The following is a 19279-nucleotide window of genomic DNA, read 5'->3' on the forward strand; positions in this document are numbered from 1 at the left end:
AACAGGGAGGACTATTATGTCATCTTTAATTATGAGTATTATGTGAAGCGAGGGAATTTTGGATGAAAAGGGAAAAAGAAACGTTGCCTACAGTATGTCCTGAAAGGTACTGCAAAACAATTGGCCACGGAATGAGGAGAAAAGAACTCACTGGGTGGGTGACATTTGCAGACATTCTGCAAAAATGTCTGAGGCTGCATTTTCATCTACTGACTGTTTACAGTGTTGTAAATGAAAAAAAATTACCACAGAATTTCGTAGCTGTTTTTCGAAACCCGCTATCTGGGCGTGGAAGAACATCTGGGAAGCTCAGGACTGGGTTTTGACTGGGAGCATCGTGGTCGCTGTTATCTTTACTGACTTGCCCCCCTCATCAGTATAGTCTGGAGGTATGACAAGGTGGCTATGCCACTTGCAAGCTCAGAATAATACGTCTGCTTCCTTTCTGGGAAAAGAGCCTCAGTACGGCTTTCTTGGCGCGCCGCGGTTCCTTCCCTCCACCCGATGCTTGCGAAATCATCCGAGCTGCTTAAGACGGCTTCGTGCATGGAGTGGGATCTTAAGACAGGTTTAGCAGAAGGGTAACAAAATGAACCGAGAAAACGCGCCAACCAAACGCTTTCCGTGGTCGCCCTTGTCAACGAGAACTCCCATTTACACACGCACGTCTGAGCAGTGAGAACCTGGTCTGTGACTTAAGAGCATAGGTAGCATCGTCATTATTTCTTTTCCACTTTTAACCTCTTTTGTACAAACATGCACATACGTGCTGTGCAGGTCAGTCCCGCACCTCTCCCAGGAGGGCTGTGTAAGCTTCCACCACCGAAGATGATCTGACTGCTGGAAGCCACTGCTTCCTTGAAAATCCCAGCGTTGGGAGGTCCTGCCATGGCCAGGCAGCCCTGCCTGCTCCCTCTTCGGCCCGTCGCCACGGGAACAAGCATCCTCCAGCTGACAGAGTAGCTGGCATGGTGCCTTTTCTTTTCTTTCTGTTTCATTTTCTGCGCTCCCAGCCTCCCCCCTCCTGGGGCTCAGTCCAGTGGTCAAGGCCATTTGTTTGGGATGAAAGCAGAGATGACAGATCCCAGAGCCCTCAGATGCCGCCCCGTGTTCCTGCAGCCCCCACGTGCTCGGAGGGGCCGGGCCCTGCCCTGAATGTGGGCGGGCAATCCTCCCTCTGTCCTCTTGGGGAAAAAGCCAAGAGAAACCCAAGGCCTGTGTCTCAGGGGAGCGCAGCCCGTTCCGAGGGTGTCTGTGGGTCTGCGCCTCATTTGACCCAACGGCCATCCCTATTCCCTGGGGAAAGGCGGTTCTGGTCCACACAGAGCCCTGGCTCCGAGGCCACCTGTGCGGGGGTGAAGGCGGCCATCGCCTCAGGCTCACTGGCCACCCGAGCGGGTGCAGACCTGAGCTCAGCCGGGCAGGTGCCTTTGTTCCCCTCTCCGCCCCCGAGAGGCAGGATCACCGCCCGGCTGGGTGGACATCCTCAGAAAGAGCTGCTCAGCTGTGCGACCTCCCCCGCAGGTAACGAGCCTGGTCCCAGGATGCCGGATGACTGCACGGCCCCCTTGCACGATTAAGATGGAACCCAGCCGTCAGCAGAGACGAGGGGCAGTGCAAGCAGCTTATCCCCCATCTGAGTTAATTTCTCCATAAAGAAAAGGGCAGGGCTGTTTGTATGGGGCACAAAGGGGTGCTGGGCTCCCGGGCCAGCGTCCCAGGTGGGTGTCGCTGCTGTGGGTCAGCCCTGAGCCCAGGAGGCTGCATTTCTTTTTCGCAACGTGTCAGCACTGTTGGAGACGTTACCCCATTCTGTTTTCGAGTGAAGAGGCACAATTACCCGTCTCTCACCTACATGAGCTGCTGTGAAAACTGCCTGTTGAGAAGACAAGCCTCTAGAAGTGCTGGGGCACAGGGAAGGCTCCTCTTTGGACCACAGCACTGTGAGTCCCAAAAACGTATTGATACCTCTTGCGGAGGGGGTGGGGGGCGTGGAAGAGGCTTCATTACTTGATGAGCCCTGGTTCTGCCCACTTTGCCCCGACGGGTGCCTGCAGGTGACATCTCGCTTCCCTTGTGCTCTGAAATCGGGCAGGTCTTCTCCACATGGCCTATCGTGTCCCCCAAGAATCATATGTGGATGTTCTAACCCCCAGTACCTGTGACTGTGACCTCATCTGGAAATAGGGCTGTAACAGATGTAATGAGTTAAGACTGGTCACACCAAGTGTGATTGGATTAGAGTGGCCCCTACTCCAATATGACTGGTGTCTTTTTAAAAAAGGGCCATTTGGACACAGAGACAGACACATACGAAAAAAAAGGCCATGTGGAGACAGAGGCAGAGACTGGAGTGATGCTCTACAGACCAAGGGGCCCCAAGAATTGCTGACAACTGCTAGAAGCTGGGAGAGAGGCCTGGAACAGATTCTCCCCGAGAGCCTTCAGAGCGAGCCTGGCCTTCCTGACACCTTCATTTCAGACTTCTGGCCCTCAGAACTGTGGGAAAGTAAATTCCTGTTGTTTTCAGCCCTGCAGTGTGTGGTGCTTGGCTATAGCAGCTACAGGAAACTAACACCACCTGGACGAAATTCTGTTTTTTCTCCTGCAACCTGACCCGCAGGGCAGTGCACGCCAGAAAGCACGGCAGGGGCATCACGTTGCCCCTGCCCCAGCCTGGCTCTTACAGAAGGGGCGGTGGGGGGGTGCCTGCCACACGGCCGGCGGGGCAGGACCAGCGGGGGGCGGGGGCGGGGCTCCTGACTCACCCCGGTTGCTCTGGGCAGGTGGTAGGATTGAATCATTTGAGAAGGGACGAGAGGCCTCATTATAAAACACCTGCTGCTTTTGAATCACTACATCATGCCTGTGAAACTAACCTAACACTGTAAGTCAACTATACCTCAGATCAAAACCCGAACCCGAACCCCGCCTCCTGCAAGTGCTCTGTGGGCTGTGTGGCTGCAGGCGACCCTACAGAGGGAACATGGGGGACGGGGCCCAGGGCACCACCGCTTGCCGCAGCAGACACGGCCCTCGGCCACGGGCCACCAGTCTGAGGCTGCTCGCGGAGCGGCCGGGACAGGGCCTGGCTGACTAGCTATATCTCCCCTGGGTGTTAGGACTGGCCACAGGACGGAGGTCCAGCACGTGGCTGCCAGGGGGCTAGGCTGAGCTGTCCAGATCCTGAGCCCGAGGACGACACCGTGACCAGGGGCCTCCTTCCAGCTGCTGAGCCGGGCCCAGCCGTGGGGCTGCGCGGGCAACTCCAGGGCCCTTACTGGGTCACGTGAGGGATCTGCCTCCTGACCCCACAGAGCCTTCTGCCTCAGGGACGGTGAGGACGGATTATTCACTCACAATTTTCTGTCGTCACGGACTCCTTTGCCCGACTTCCCCCAAATCCAATGGGATGAGACATCCCGAAGTCCGAAATACTTGACAAGTGAGCGGGCCACGAACGGGGCGTGGTCCCCGGAAGCCAGGCACCACCCGAGCCCGTCAGGCTAGTCCCCGAGCCCGTCCTGAGGCCGCCAGCCCCGCCCCTCCCCTGCGACCACCAGCTTCCCCTCCCCCTCCTGCACCGAAGGCCCTTGCATGCAGCCACGCTCTGCAGTAAGCAGGTTGCCCTCAATTTTGAAAACTTAGGAAACGACCTTCAAGATATTGGGTGGCCTCGTGAGCCAGTTTGGTGCGCTTGCACGGGCCGTTCGCAGGCTCATTAGTCCCGTTAAATCCTGCTGAGCCCCAGCTGTAACCTCAGCCTCCTTAGTGGCGTGGCGTTCCGGGGGTGACGGGCCACACCGTCACCACGCGGTCTCTGGACCACGGGCGTGAAGCAACGCAGGACAGCAGACAGTTGCAAGCTGGTCCCGTCAGCAGAGCACTCGGTGCAGCCCCGCACACAGCAGGCTCAGTGTGTGCGACCTCCAGCATCATCTTGGCTGGCGTGGTGCATCTCTCCCCTTGACCTGAACATCTGCTTTGACCACCGTTTCGGCAAAGGGTCTGGCTGTAGCCCAAACCCCACTTTCCAAGAAATGCCTGGGGCATGTTTTTCCTGGATTTCGGCAGCCTGGGCCACCTCACCCTGGTTCTCCAGGGGATGTGTGGAGGGACCCTTATTCCGTGGGACAAGTGACTTCTGTGTCCAGAACGCGGCATCGCTCCCCTGACGGGCCGCTCTGTGCTATGGGGACGTCCGCACGGGATTGGGGCCTCCGGGACACCAGGACACTCGTCCCCTGGAAGCCAAAGGCCTTTCTCCTTTTATCGTTCCCCTTTTCAAAAAATCGATGCCAACTCTGTTCAAGTTGGGGCTGTAAATCCTAACACTCTGATCTGCAAGAAGATTACTGGCCTTTTCTGTGACGTCATCCTCCCAGCCTCCCTCTGCCATAAACTCTCTTTTATGATAAGAAAGTTGTGTCATCGGAAAGCAAATCCCAGATGGTGCCCACCCCAGCCACAGCTGGGATCCTCCAGCTCTCCTTTCGGGGAAAACCCCCCCCCAGGGCCCCTCTTAGCTCCGCGTGGCCGCACAGAGCTCTCCCCGGCCGTCCGCCGCGCTTGCCCAGCGCAGACCTTACCTGTTGCTTCTAGCTGCCAGCTCGTCCCTCATCTTTTTAATGTCACTCTTGCATTTCTCAACCTCCACCACTTTCAGTCCTTCCACTGGAGACCAAGAGAAACAAGGGGGTTACCATGGATACACGTGGAGGCTGGGGAGGCTGGTAACTGGGGGCTCGCCCGTGGCTCCCACGTCCCCGGGGGTGAGGGGCGGAAGCTGGCTCAGACACTGGTTCCCAGTCCCGCCCACGCCGCTGATTCTCAGGCCTCCCGCCCCCCCCACGCGGCTCAGCCACAGCCTGTTCATCACGAAGCCCCTCCCCCTCCCCGCTTCCCGAATCGCCACCGTTCCCGCACGTACTTCTTGCTTTTTCTCCGTACCCCTAAGCGCCAGCTGAGGACACGGGACAGAGGATCTTTTATCCCCAAAAGAAAAAGGGGGTACGTGTTCCCAGGGTAGTAAAATGCACTGAAGGGCTCGGGGAGCAACACCACAGCCTTCCCAGCAAGGATGAAAATTTCGTTAAGGCAAAAGCTTTGCAGTTGAAGGTCCTGGGTAGAGCAGTTAACCGGGAGAAGCGCTGACTTGAAATGGATGAGAAATGATCAGGCCAGGGGAAGGACGAGCGGAACCCGCGCTTGGTCACATTCCCAGGGTCCTGCAGCACCGGGTCCCCTAAGTCAGAACACTATGGTTTTTTTCATCAAAGGATGAACTGGCGCTCACGCCTGCCAGCGAGCGTTCAACTTCAAGGCGTTCACTCTGGCAGGTGCATATTTAGCTCAGAAACGCTGCCAGTTCTGGAAGGACTTTCAGATTAGAGTCAGGTCATAAGAAATAAAAAAGATTAGCTCTGTTACTTGGTAATCACACCTCGATTTTTATGCAGAAAGATACTACCCACGATGCCACTCATTCCCCTTTCCATCAAGCGGAATATGGCTAAAAATAAAATGCAGGTGATTTCTAAGAGAAAAACAAAGCAACTCAGCGACTTCCGTGGGCTTCCACCCGTCTCCCATCCGGAGGAACTGTCAGCAGCTCTGGGGCTCGCGGCTGGGGGAACTCTCCCAGCGCCGAGCCCCCGGGCAGCCCTCCCGGAACCACGATCTCCCTGGGTGGGTTTTCTAAACATTTCCGTGTCAGGGGCCAAGCGCGGGCAAGATTATGTGGGACCACTGCTTCTTTCCGTCCAGTGGCAGGAATCTGGAGGATCTGATACTCGGATCTGGTCCCGGTGACCTGCTTCTGTGCCGTGCGGGATGCCAAGGGAGAGGCTCAAACACCATCTCCACCCTCCTGTACCAGGACGCGGGACCAGCGAGGTGGGGAAGCCAGGGAACTGGACATCGGTACTTTGTGCTCCCACCAAGAGCCCACACCCTCCTTTGGGGTGCGGTGCCCTCAGCACTTTCTCGCATCGCGGACGCCGTTAGGAGGTGGATGAAACCATGGGTCCTCTTCCAAGAAAAAGCACATTAGCACACACCCTTTACGGTTTGCATTTGGACCAGGCGTGCGCAGCCTCCCAGGCATTTCTCGGCCGCCGTCCCACTGCAGGACGCTTACCCCGAGGAGGAGAGGACCACCGCGGAGCTGTGTCTGCGGGTCTGCGAATGGGACAGATGGTAGATTCAACATCAGTGGCAGGAAGGGGCCCAGGAAGGGGTTGTTAACACGTGAAGGGCAGAAAATTTTGGAAAGTTGAATAGATCTGGAGAAGAGACCTGGCATGTGGCATAGACTTGGATCCAAAAAGTGGATCCATCTGGGGAAGAGATGGAGCACGCAGTGTAGAGTCCAAACAGGGTAGCGGTGCCCTGCCTGCAGGGTCCACGGGTACCATTCATTCCGTTTCCAGCATCACTTCTCTGAATACAAAATAACCTATGATCATTGTAGAAAATGGAGGAAATACAGAGTATCTCAAAGAAGAGTATTTAAAAATTTATCCATGGGGCTTCCCTGGTGGCGCAGTGGTTAAGAATTCGCCTGCCAAAGCAGGGGACACGGGTTCGAGCCCTGGTCCGGGAAGATCCCACATGCCGCGGAGCAACTAAGCCCGTGTGCCACAACTACTGAGCCTGTGCTCTAGAGCCCGCGAGCCACAACTACTGAGACTGCGTGCCACAACTACTGAAGCCTGTGCGCCTAGAGTTCGTGCTCTGCAGCAAGAGAAGCCACCGCAGTGAGAAGCCCGCGCACCGCAACCAATGGTAGCCCCCGCTCGCCGCAACTAGAGAAAGCCTGCGCGCAGCAACAAAGACCCAACACAGCCAAATAAAAAAAAAAAAATCCATGATCCTATTGGCCCAGAGAACTCATTTGATATTGTATATATTGGTGTGTATCCCTCCAGGCATTTTTCTCCCACCCCTATGCAATCTAAATATCTATTTATCTTTCTTAATTTAAAAAAGGCAGAATTGGGATCATGTTTTCTCATCTGCTTTTCTCCATCGTCAACAAGTCAAGGGTGCTCCTGTGAGCAGCTGCCTCGTAGCTCATGGTTCTTGCTGGCTGCCTGATGTTTGATTGTGTGGTATTGAAATTGACGTAGATCAGGTTCCTGGGCCGTTTATCAGGGGCGATGTTAAGATTAAGCCTTTTGGGCAACACGGAATGATAGAATTTACTGTAATGATGTTTATGAAATACAGCCTGGTTGCCAAGGAAACTGATAGCGAGTAATGAGATGGCAAGAATGCATTAATCAATGGAAGAGAAAAACAGTGCGTCCCGGGATTAAAGGGCCCCACCGCCGGGCGGAAGCCAGGAGGCGGCGAGAGCGCTCGGCGATTCAGGCGCCAGCAGACCCGGGGCTGCCGCTCCCAGGCCTTGCTGGACCCCAGGATGCCTTGTGGAAGATCCTGGGGGAGGGAGAAGGCCGTCCGAGCTGGGCCTCCCCCGGGTCCTGGCGCTGACACCAGGGAGGACTCAGGGTTGAGACGGATGTCAGTTTCCCACTTGTCAGTCTCAAACCTGAAACACAGGCGGGCATGGACCAGAACCCCAAACTGAAGCAGAGGCTCCACAGCCCCGGGCTGAGTGGCAGGGCGAGCACCACCTGGACGCTGCTGGCCCCTCGGACTTTAGAGGGGGCACGGCCACCCTAGAGGACCTTTAAGAATGATTTTCTAAGAGGGACACTGGCTTCGGGGATGGGGCCTCAGCAGGCAGGAGTAACGGCACGGTCACGGTCAGGTCACGAAGGCAGCTCTGTCCTACTCCCTCCTCCCCCTGACCCGCTGGGCTCTCCTAAGAGGCTGGCTGTGGGCAGGCGAGGCCCTAGTTGGGCTGCAGAGCTTTGGAAGTTGTTTATAGCCACGTAGGAACAGAGCCTCGGGTTTCAGCACTTCCTCCAAGGACTTTGGTAAAGAATTTGCATAAAGCACATTTCCCCGCTGACAAAAAGAAAAGCAAGCTTTGGTTTCAGTTTTCTGGGTTGTTTGCATGACCTGGCTGTAAACTTTGCCCCATGGGGCCAGCTCTCTAGTCTGTAGGTTCTGGGCCAGGCCCCGGCAGGGACAAACGCTGAACAGGGGCAGGACTGCCCTGTGCCCACCGCAGGGCGCCTAGGCCCTTCCCGCAAACAAGGAAGGACGGGAGGGAGGGGCGCCCCTGGATGGCCCATCTCCAACCGGGAAGTGAGGGGAGGCCCTGGATGTCCTGTGTTTAGGAAATGGCTTCTCACCTAAGCGAGACCCCAGCCTCCCGAAGAAGGAAAACATTTCGTAGAAAAGGAAGGAAAGCTTTTAAGGTGAATTAAGAGCTATGGCAGAATTTACATTTGATTCCAAAGAATTATACACTTGAGAAGGTCAAAAAAAAAAAGGCAGGAAATTCCATTTAAAACAAGTCAAATCAATGTAATGTGGTTTACAGATGGGCAGTTCTCGCTGGTGCCTCGTTGGATTCAAGAGGCAGAGAACAGCTCCGAACAGCTCACACATACCGGACAAAGTGTGTGTGTGCGTGAGCACGGTGTGTGTGTGTGTGTGTGTGTGTGTGTGTGTGTGTGTGTGTGTCCATATCTGGTCGGGCCCCGCGGAGCAGCCCGGCAGTCATATTCCCGGCAGCCTTCCCAGGCCAGCAGCGCAGGCCGGCTTGCTTCTGGCAGCTCTGCAGGGTCAGGGCTGACCTTCTGAGTGGCTGGGATGACCAGTTCCCCAAGTGACCTGCGGGAGAGGTCCAGCTGCAGAACCCCTGTCCTCAAAAGGCCTCCCCTGTCCATTTCCAAGGTCCCTGCGATGTCTTCGGGGGAGGCCCTGATTGCTGTGTCTGGGCGGCTCTTAGGAACTCACACCCCCCGGGGCTGAGCACAGATGAGGTGACCGCGCCCACCTGGGCGCTAACGCAGAGGCGGGTGGAGCCCGGGGAGCGGTCAGCCACAAGCGCCAGGAAAGGATGCGCCCAAAGCCAGGTGGAGTTCAGGGAGGATGAGGGCCCTCTCCGGGGGTGCGTGGGCCCCCATAGCCATGTTCCTGTGGGCAGCGGGCAGCCGGGAGGTGGTGGGGAGGCCAGGGGCTGATGCAGGGAGAGGTGCCAAAGTGGGCCATGGGGGGGAGGCCGCTGCCCACACCTGGCCACCTGACTGCAGCTCCTGGAACCCTAACCCTAACGTCCTCTTCCTCCTGAGAAATGCAAGCTCTCTCCATCCCACTCCTTCAGTGCCCAGGTCTCTGGTGCTAGAAATTAATACCACTAGTAAAAACGCTAGTAATTTTGCAGTGAGCCTGAGCTGGGGGTGAAGGGGCGATGCCATCCTCCACGTAATTTATGCCCATGTGCATGAATTATCTGATCTACACAGGAGCCCCAGGAGGAGATGCGAGCTAGTTCTGGAGGATTCCGGGCAAGGACATGCTGGGGAGAAGGTCATCGGGGATCCATCCTTTAATGGTCCTCAATCCACAAGCCACTTGAAGGCAAAATAAAAACACTTCTCGGCCTAATTGGTGTCCCCTCGGCCAGATACCGGAAGTCTCTCAAGTTGAAGTCAGCACAGCTCCCTGTAGGAGTTCTGAGAATTAATTAATGGCCTCTTCAACTTGTCTGTTTCCAAGGAATGGCGGCACTGGAGCTGGCTTCCGTGTGGGGCGGGGGGAAGTGGTCAGAGGCGCCGGAGGAGAGGACGACGAAGCAGGAGGCACCTGTCACCCCCCAGCCTCCCCCACCCCCCGGGCATCTGCTCTCCAGGTGGGGACTGTATGACTGTTCATCTCTGTGACTGTAGGTGGTGACTCGGCAGTGAATGTTTGCTGTGTTCTTTGGCTGGACCTCTTCCCACGTCCAGAGAGCTCCCTACTCTATGGGGCTTGGTGGGAAGCTGAGCTTGTCGCCCATGGCAGAAGACGGAAACCCCAAACGCTCACGGCAGTGGGTTGAACTGCGCCCCCGTCAAGGACAGGCTCACATCCTGACCCCCAGAAGGAGAGTGTGACCTTGTTTAGAAAAGGATCTCCAGATGAGATCGTTCTGGGTGAGGGTGGGCCCTGAATCCACAGACAGGTGTGTCCTGATAGAAGGACGACCTGGATGCAGACGCAAGGGGAGAAGGTCACGTGCAGGCGGCGGCAGCCTGGAGGGATGAGGCCACACGCCAAGGCCCGTGGGCATCCTGGAAGCTGGAGCAGGCCTGGGACAGATTCCCCTCCAGAAGGAGCTGACCCTGCCGACACCTTGGTCTCGGACTTCTGGCCTCGAGACAGTGGGGGAATTCATTTCTGTTGTTTTAAGCCCCCCAGTTTGCGGTACTTTGTCATGAGAGCCACAGGACACTAACACTTGCTTTCCTTGGCCGTCCTTGCAGCGAGGGTGTGGGCACCTGATCCAGCTCTGTCCAGACTCTGGATCTGTAGCTCGTGTACAGAGAAGCAGCCTGATGTATGCAGCAGTGGGCTATGGGGGTCCAAGCACAGATCTAGGGGTGCCGGGGGGTACTGTACATCTGGGGCTCAGATCCACCAGGTTGGCATTCTCACAGCATCAGCTCTACGTGGGGTTTGGGGCATCGCTCCTGCTGCAGAGCTACTGAGCCCTGGTCCTGAGCCCTCCTGACACCCAGGGGAGCTCCCCCAATCCCTTAGGGCAAAACCTCTTTTCTGCTCAGTGCAGCCATGACCAGTGTTTGCGGCCGTAGCCACGAGGCCAGCTGTCACAGCTGCTTTCTAACCTGCATCCTCAGGCCTTCCCCGCCCTGCTGTGGCACTGGCTCCCCATGGGGAAAGGTGATGGTGAGAGCAGCCCCACCAGGACCCCGGGGCTGGTTCCGGTTTTATTTACTTTTCCACTTTGCTGAATGAACTTCAGCAGGTCACGTAATCTCTCGGGGGCTCCTTCATCACCAATGGGGAAAATAAAACTGTTCTGAAGCTCTAATGACCAAATGGATTTTATTTTTTTACGCAAACCAAAGTTTCTTTATTACGAAGCTCTCTCTTTTGAAAAAACATCCAGCAGAAACAAGTGCTCTATTCCAACCCCTTTATTTTTAGGGTATCGGCAACCACTCCCAGAAAACTAAGTTCACAGCAGTTTCTGGGTACCATGATTTTGGGGGGAGAAAAACAAAATTCCCAGGGTGAGATGACCAAATGGATTTTTAAAATGTTGCCCTACTTTGAAAAGGGTAACTATATAAATCATGATTCAAGTTATTTAGGTGAATTGGTTTTGGACATGATCCTGAATGTTTTTTCTTGTACAAAATCCAAGCCATTCACACAAGATATGAAAAGTGACAGTCAGTGAGTCAGCCAGGTAGAGTCTGTGATGCCACGACCCCGACGGCCTCAGGTTTGGAGTGTGTTTGCTCATTCCGGAAGTCAGTAAATGTGGTGCCCATGAGCCATTAACCTTGGCCTTGACACTGACAAAGAGCCTTTCCGTTGTGCATTGAATGGGGAATTGCGGGTCACGTGGAATTCAAGCTTTGTTCCTTATTTGATGGATGGGAACACAAAGGGTGAGTGACTGGAAGTTTTCCTCCCAGAGTTTCAGCTATTTGGTCACTGAATCAAGACTTGGTAATGATTTAGTGGACATCCTCCCCCGAGATTGTGAAACCACAGAGTGTGGGTCGGTGCATTCTCCTTTTTGTAAAAAGACACACACGCAAGTTATTCTGCAGAAGTTCTTCCCTGGAGGGGGCTACGCCTGGGGGCCTCACGGTTTCCTTCTGTGCTCTCCTGCACTCAAGAGACCCTATTCAAGGGGCTGTGCTGCGATAAGTACCATGTTGCAAGTTACTGCACACTTAGAACACGTCATACGTTACTGAGTTACTTTTAAAATAGAAATAAAACACTTAAGATTCATCACTGTTCTAGCCCTTGTTAACTTCAAAGGTAACTTTCGCGCATTTCCCAAAGAAGAGACATTTGCTGTCAGCCTCAGCTCCGTTGCCATCACCAAGCACCAGGGTTTTAAGTGGTTACTTTAAGCAGAGGTTAAAAGACAAATCAGCGAAAGGGAATGAACGTGCCACTCACATTCAACGCGCTTCTCTAGCACTGCCAAGTGATGCGCAACTTCGGCTTTCAGTTCGTTGATTTTAAATGCTCTAGGAAGGAAAAAACAAAACAACACAACTCATCAAATTCTCCAAGTTAAAATGGGTTCCGCCAACATCTGCTGACTCCCTGCCGTGGTGAGCCCTACAGGTGGGCTGGCGAGGGGCTCGAACAGAGGAGTTGCTTTTAAGGAACTCACGTGAGTTGGGGAGGGGTGCTGAGGGGAGGGAGGAAAAAGATACCCCTTTGAATTATCTCAAAGGTGTATTTTCCAAGATGGGAACGTAGAGCAGGTATGCTTACTTCCCCATACGTGGGCAGTGAGCAGATGCTCTCCGGGGAGGACCGTGTCCTCTGCTCACAGAGGGCATGGTCCAGCCCCACACCCTGCCCTGCTGGGCACAGACCGTCTCAGGGGACCTGAGGTGCCCTTCTCCGGGAGGCTCCAACCCATTCAGTTCAACAACTCTTGGGCTTTAAGAAAATACCCTACGGCCTTTCCCCATTTTAACTCCCCTCGGGCAGTGAGAAGCCACAGCGAGGTAACTGAGAAATGGAAAGCACTGACCCAGAACCGGCAGGATGACTCAGAATGGAGAGGAAGCCGCACAGCTGCACAGGATCTCTGTGAACGCTGTCAGCTCTTGTAGGTTGAAGTCCTAGCCCCAGAAGAGCCAGCTGGGAAGATTACCAGCAACACGGGCTCTCGTTCTGAGAACACCCACTTGACACGGTCTGTGGCACCTGGCATCTGTTTCCTGGACCCCATCCAAGCTGGCTTAGGTACGTAAGTCCCCAAAGGATTCCACTGGGGAGGCAGCTTCTGGGGGCAAGTGATGTATCAGACCCTGCCGGCCGAGACAGCCTCAGAGCAAGTGGCCCACCCCAGCCATGAAGAGAAAAAGCGCCCAGCTCTGGAGATGACGTATCCAGAAGATTCCGTACCTTGAGAACTGCTCTGCCACCTGGGTCAGCACGCTCTGGATCAACTCTTCTTTCTCTGCAGACGAAGAAAGAAAGACTGATGGGAAAGGGCACGCTGTGCGGACCACGGGCTGAACCCGCACGTCGTGGGCAGTGGCACCAACACCGTGCCCGGGAGCCACCCGGGAACCTGGAGGGATGCTCTGGCCGCCTCTCAGCAGCAGGGCCTCTCCTGGGCCCGGGATTTCCTGTCCACCTTCAGACGCTCTTTCCCTCCTGGACTCTCAGTACTCTCAGCGGTGCCTGGGCAGAGTGACCGGGGCTGAGGCCCGCCCGCGGTCCGCACCAGCCGTAAAAAGCAGGCAGGACTGGGCCCTTAAATACGGGCCATTTTCACGTGGTGCCCTGGTCCACTTTATGGGGGCAATTACTATGACAAAGCGCGTTCAAGGCGTATTTTGAGTGCAAAACAGTGTTCTCACGGCAGGTCCCAGAGAGAGGAAGCAGGCCGGGGTGAGCAAGTTTGTCCCTTTGTTGCCGGGCACATAAAACCGGGCTGGGTGGCTGGTTTTACAAGGTTCAGGTCCCAGGCTGAATATAACCTGCCTGTCTTCCTGTTTCCTGACCGGGCCCAAGGCGGGATGCCTCATAGGAAGGTGTAGACTGCACGGCACTGTTCCAGCAACTCCACCCTCTGAGGAAGGGAGGGTTCTCCTCCTGGATCCAGATGGTCATTTAGTTCACGCCCTGAAACCCTGGGGACCTAAACAAGGCCTCCTCCTGAGCTCATGTCATCTTCTATATTGACTCTAAAACCAACACAAGTCAAAACTAAACCAAGCCTGTCCAGATGAACAAAAAACCTTGATAATCCAATCTGGCAACAGGGCTGAAAAGCTAAAAATGATCCAGTGTCTTCATTTCTAGGAGAAAGATGTTCATCACAATGTTATTTAACACAGTGAAAACTGTAACGGCCTATATACCCATCAAATGCATATCACTTATGGCTTATAAATGATGGTATATCTGTACTGTGGAAACATATTCTGCTATTAGGAATAACATCTTGGAAAATGTTCATGTCTATTGTTAAAGAAAAAAAAATTGTGGTACAGTGTGATAGCACTTCTGAAAACTTGGGAGGATACATTCCAAAATAATAATGGTAGTTATTTTTGGTTGTAAGATTATATATACACTTTTTCCCTTATTTTTGTTTCTCTATATCTAATACATTTCTATAATAAACATATGTTAATTTCATAAACGTATTTAAAAAATTAATCTAAATTAACCTCTTGGACCTTATTCCTTCACTTGCCAAATGAAAGGGTGGACCAGATGACCCAAGGTTTCCTGTGGCTTTAGCATTCTATAACTTGATGAGAAGAAGGGAAACAACGTCTCATTGTATCTCTTGGAAATATAAGAGTAAAAATGTCAGCCAGGAAACTTCATTGAGCCATATGTTGAGCTGATCCAAGTTCTATCCTTCAGAGAGGCCCACACCTATCAGGGAAGAAGGGTGGTGGCTCCACTGATAAGAATCACCAGAGAGAAGGTTTCACAGCCGTCCTCGGTGAACTCAGCAGGATTTTAGATCACTTCTTCTGAAATCTTTTGCACAGCAAAGCAAACCATAAATAAGATGAAAAGATAACCCTCAGAATGGAAGAAAACATTTGCAAATGAAGCAACTGACAAAGGATTAATCTCCAAAATATACAAACAGCTCATGCAGCTCAATATCAAAAAAACAAACAACCCAATCAAAAAATGGGCAGAAGACCTAAAAGACATTTCAGCAAAGAAGACATACAGATGGCCAAGAGGCATGGGAAAAGTTGCTCAACACCACTAATTATTAGAGAAATGCAAATCAAAACTACAATGAGGTATCATCTCACACCGGTTAGAATGGGCATCATCAGAAAATCTACAAACAACCAATGCTGGAGAGGGTGTGGAGAAAAGGGAACCCTCTTGCACTGTTGGTGGGAATGTAAACTGATACAGCCACTATAGAGAACAGTATGGAGATTCCTTAAAAAACTAAAAATAGAACTACCATATGACCCAGCAATCCCACTACTGGGCATATACCCTGAGAAAACCATAATTCAAAAAGACACATGCACCCCAATGTTCACTGCAGCACTATTTACAATAGCCAGGTCTTGGAAGCAACCTAAATGCCCATCAACAGACGAATGGATGAAGAAGATGTGGTACATACATACAATGGAATATTACTTGGCCATAAAAAGGAATGAAATTGGGTCATTTGTAGAGATGTGGATGGACCTAGAGTCTGTCATACAGAATGAAATAAGTCAGAAGAGAAAAACAAACATCGTATATTGACACATATATGTGGAATCTAGAAAAATGGTACAGATGAACCTATTTATGGGGCAGGAATAGAGACGTAGATGTAGAGAATGGATGTGTGGACACGGGTGGGGGAAGGGAAGGGTGGGATGAATTGGGAGATTAGGATTGATATAAATACACTACCATGTGTAAAATAGATAGCCAGTGGGAACCTGCTGTATAGCACAGCAAGCTCAGCTTGGTGCTCTGTGATGACCTAGATGGGTGGGATGGGGGGAGGAGGGGAGAGAGGTCCAAGAGCGTGGGGATATAGGTATACATGTAGCTGATTCACTTCGTTGTACAGCAGAAACTAACAGCATTGTAAAGCAACTATACTCCAATAAAAAAATATATAAATAAATAAAAAATTTAAAAAGTAATGTATCACATAACCTTCAAGAGTTAGTGATCTGTCTCAAAGTCTTGAGATATATTTAAAAGTCTATCAACGGGGGCTTCCCTGGTGGCGCAGTGGTTAAGAATCCGCCTGCCAATGCAGGAGACACGGGTTTGAGCCCTGGTCCGGGAAGATCCCACATGCCACGGAGCAACTAAGCCCGTGCGCCACAACTACTGAGCCTGCAAGCCACAACTACTGAGCCCATGTGCCACAACTACTGAAGCCCATGCACCTAGAGCCCGTGCTCCACAACGAGAGAAGCCACTGTAATGAGAAGCCTGCTCGCTGCAACTAGAGAAAAGCCCACAAGCAGCAACGAAGACCCAATGCAGCCAAAAATAAATAAATTTAAATAAAAATACGTTTAAAAAAAAAGTCTGTCAACGACTGCAGAACACATATTCTTTTCAGGTGCCTACAAAGTGTATACCAAAATAGACCCTATGCTGTCCACACACACACACACAAAAACCCGCAACAAACGTAAAGGAACTGCAACCATATAGAGTATGGTCTCCGACCTTTAAGAGTATCAAACTAGAAATCAGTAACAGAAAGATAGCAGGAAAATCTCCAAACACTGTGAAGCTAAACAACACACTTGTAAGTAATACATGGGTCAAAGAGGAAGTCTCAAGGGACATAGAAACAGACATTGAACTGGATGAAAATGAAAATACAACACATCAAAATTTAGCTGTGGGACACAACTAAAGCAGTGCTGAGAGGAATATTTATAGCACTACATGCTTGCATTAGCAGAGAGGAAAACCCTCAACACAATAATCTAAGAACCTAAAAAAAGAAGAGCAAAATAAACCTAAAGCAATAGCAGAAGGAAGGAGATAATAAAAAGCAGAAATCTATGAAATAGAAACAGAAAAACAAGCAGAAAACCAATGAAACAAAGGGCTGGTTATTTAAAAATATCGATTAACTGACAAATCCCTGGCAAGACTAAGAAACACAGATCACCAATATTTGGAATGAAGAGGGGGACAGCACTACAGACCCTGCAGACATCAATAGGATAACAAGGGAACAACTACAAACAACTCTAAACACATAACTTTGACATCCTAGATGAAAATGGACCAATTCCTAGAAAAGTGTGAACTACTACACTCATCCAGTATGAACTAGGTAATCTGAACAGTCTGTATCTATTAAGGAAACTGAATTTCTAATTTAAAAACTGCCCCCACGGAAATTCCAGGTGCAAATGGTTTCACTGGAGAATTCTACCAAACATTTAAAGAAGAAGTAATACAATTCTGACCAATTTCTTCCAGGAAACAGAAGAGGAGGGTACACCTCCCGATTCATTTTATGAAGCTAGTATTAACCTGATACTAAATTCAACAAAGACAACAAAAAAAAGAAAACTACAAATCAATATCCCTCATTGATGTGGAAGCAAAAATCCTTACAAAATATTAGCAATAGAATTCAGCAAGATACAAAAGTAAAACCGATAAGTGAGTTCAGCAAGTCACAGAATACAAGATAAATATGCAAAATTGATTATATACTAGTGATGACCACGGAAACTCTGAGATTACAATCACAACACCATTTACAAACACTTAGAAAAGCTCAAACAACTTAAGTGTAAATGTAACAAAACATGCAGAAGCTGTGTGCTGAAAGAAATAAAAAAAAGATATATAAATGGTGAGACCTACCATTTTCATGGTTTGAAAGACTCAACATAGTAAAGATGTCATTTCTCCCCAGATTAATATATAGACTTAGCACAATTCTTATCAAAACCCCATCAAGATTTTTTGTAGAAATAGACAAGATTATTCTAACATTCCCATGAAAATGCAAAGGGACCAGGAGAGCTAAAACAATCTTGAAAAAGAAGATAAAATGGGACAAATCAGTCTGTCTGACTTTAAGACCTATTACATAGCTAATAATCAAGACTGTGACATTCGTGGAATGTTAGACACAGATAACAGAACAGAGGACCCAGAATGATACCCACACAAACACGCTCAACTGATGCTTGACCAATGAGCAAAAGCAATTCAATGGTGGAAAGACTGTTTTTCCAATGAATGGGGCTGGAGCAATTGAACTTTCACAGGCACAAAAATAAGCCTCGAATTTCACCTCACTGTTTATATAAAACTTAATGCAAAGTGGACCCTGGATGTAAAATAGAAAACTATAAAACTTTTAGGAAAAAAAATAGGGGAAAATGTTCAGGTTCTTGGGCTAGGCAGAGAGTTCTCAGATTTCACACCAAAAACACAGTCCATAAAAGGGAAAATTGATAAACTGGGCTTCATCAAAAGTAAAACTTTTCTCTGAGAAAAATCCTGTTAAGAGGATGAAAAGCTATAGTCTGGGAAAAAGATATTTGCAAACCACGTATCTGACAAAGACTTGAATATAGACGATGAAAAGAACTGTCAAAACTCGACAGTGAAAAACAGAACAGCCCAACTTGAAAATGGGCAGAACACACGAGCAGACATTTTACTGAGAGAATATATAGATGGATGACAAGCACATGACAAGTTACTGAGCTACATGAGTCACTGGGAAATGCAAATTAGAACCACACTGAAATACCACTGCACACTTATCAAAAAAGCTAAAATAAAAAAAAAGTGACAACCCCCAATGCTGGAAAAGATGTGGAGAAACTGGATTACTCACACATCGCTGGTGGGAATGTAACACGGTACAGCTACTCTGGAAAATGGTTTGGCAATTCCTTAAAAAAACTAAACATGTAAGTACTGTATGTCTGACCTAGCAATTGCCCTCTGGGGCAGAGAATGACAAGTTATGTTCACACAAAAGCTGGTACATGATGTTCAGAGCAGCTTTTATTTTTAATTGCTCCAAACCAGAAACAACCCAGATGCCCTTCAGTAGGTGAATGGATAAACAGACTGTATTCCGGCCACACCATGAAATATTACCCAGTAATAAAAAGGATTGAACTTGTGATACACGTAACAACCTGGACGCATTTCCAGAGAATTATGCTGAGTGAATAAAGTCAATCCCCAAACTCACCCACTGGATGAATGCATTTATGGAACGTTCTTGAAATGACAGAAGTATATAAAGATGAAGAACAGATTAGCGAGTGCCAGGGGTTAGGGAGGGGTGGGGAATAGAAGGGAGGGATCTGGGGGAGGCTATAAAAGGAGGGCTCGTGCATTGGGGGGATGGAATGCTCTGTATCTGGACTGCATCAGTGTCAACAGCCCAGGGGTGATATCTTACTACAGTTTGAAAGATGTTACCACTGGGGGAAAAAGGGTAAAGGGTGCCTGGGTCTCTCTGCCTTTTTTCTTACAACCGTATGTGACTCTATAATCATTTTAAATGGTTTAATAAAAAATTTAATAGATAGAATGGAAAGAAAAAGTTAAGGGGGAATTTTCCCTTGGACTTTTGAGGTAGGCTCCTTTGAGCATTATAGGATTTTTTTTTTTTTTTTTTTTTTTTTTTTTTTTTTTTTTT

At 50.4% G+C, this 19279-nt stretch overlaps 1 protein-coding gene across 7 annotated transcripts in view; it reads right to left on the bottom strand.

The window, feature by feature from the left end:
- Positions 1–19279, bottom strand: part of PDE9A (phosphodiesterase 9A) — a 100433-nt gene that overhangs the window by 18293 nt on the left and 62861 nt on the right. For 6 of the 7 annotated variants that reach the window (XM_027088166.1, XM_027088000.1, XM_027088248.1 and 3 more), the window contains exons 5-7: positions 13030–13084; positions 12064–12134; positions 4590–4674 (exon numbers count right to left, since the gene is read on the bottom strand). In XM_027088166.1, the coding sequence (XP_026943967.1) occupies positions 4590–4674; positions 12064–12134; positions 13030–13084 (211 nt within the window). Of the gene's footprint in view, positions 1–4589; positions 4675–12063; positions 12135–12652; positions 12764–13029; positions 13085–19279 lie in introns of those variants that run through there. The other variant, XM_027088460.1, reaches the window with a different exon arrangement.

The sequence above is a fragment of the Aethalodelphis obliquidens genome, unplaced genomic scaffold (genome assembly GCF_003676395.1).
Source record: "Aethalodelphis obliquidens isolate GAN/ISIS:26980383/991018 unplaced genomic scaffold, ASM367639v1 scaffold1, whole genome shotgun sequence".
Taxonomy (NCBI): Eukaryota; Metazoa; Chordata; class Mammalia; order Artiodactyla; family Delphinidae; genus Aethalodelphis; species Aethalodelphis obliquidens.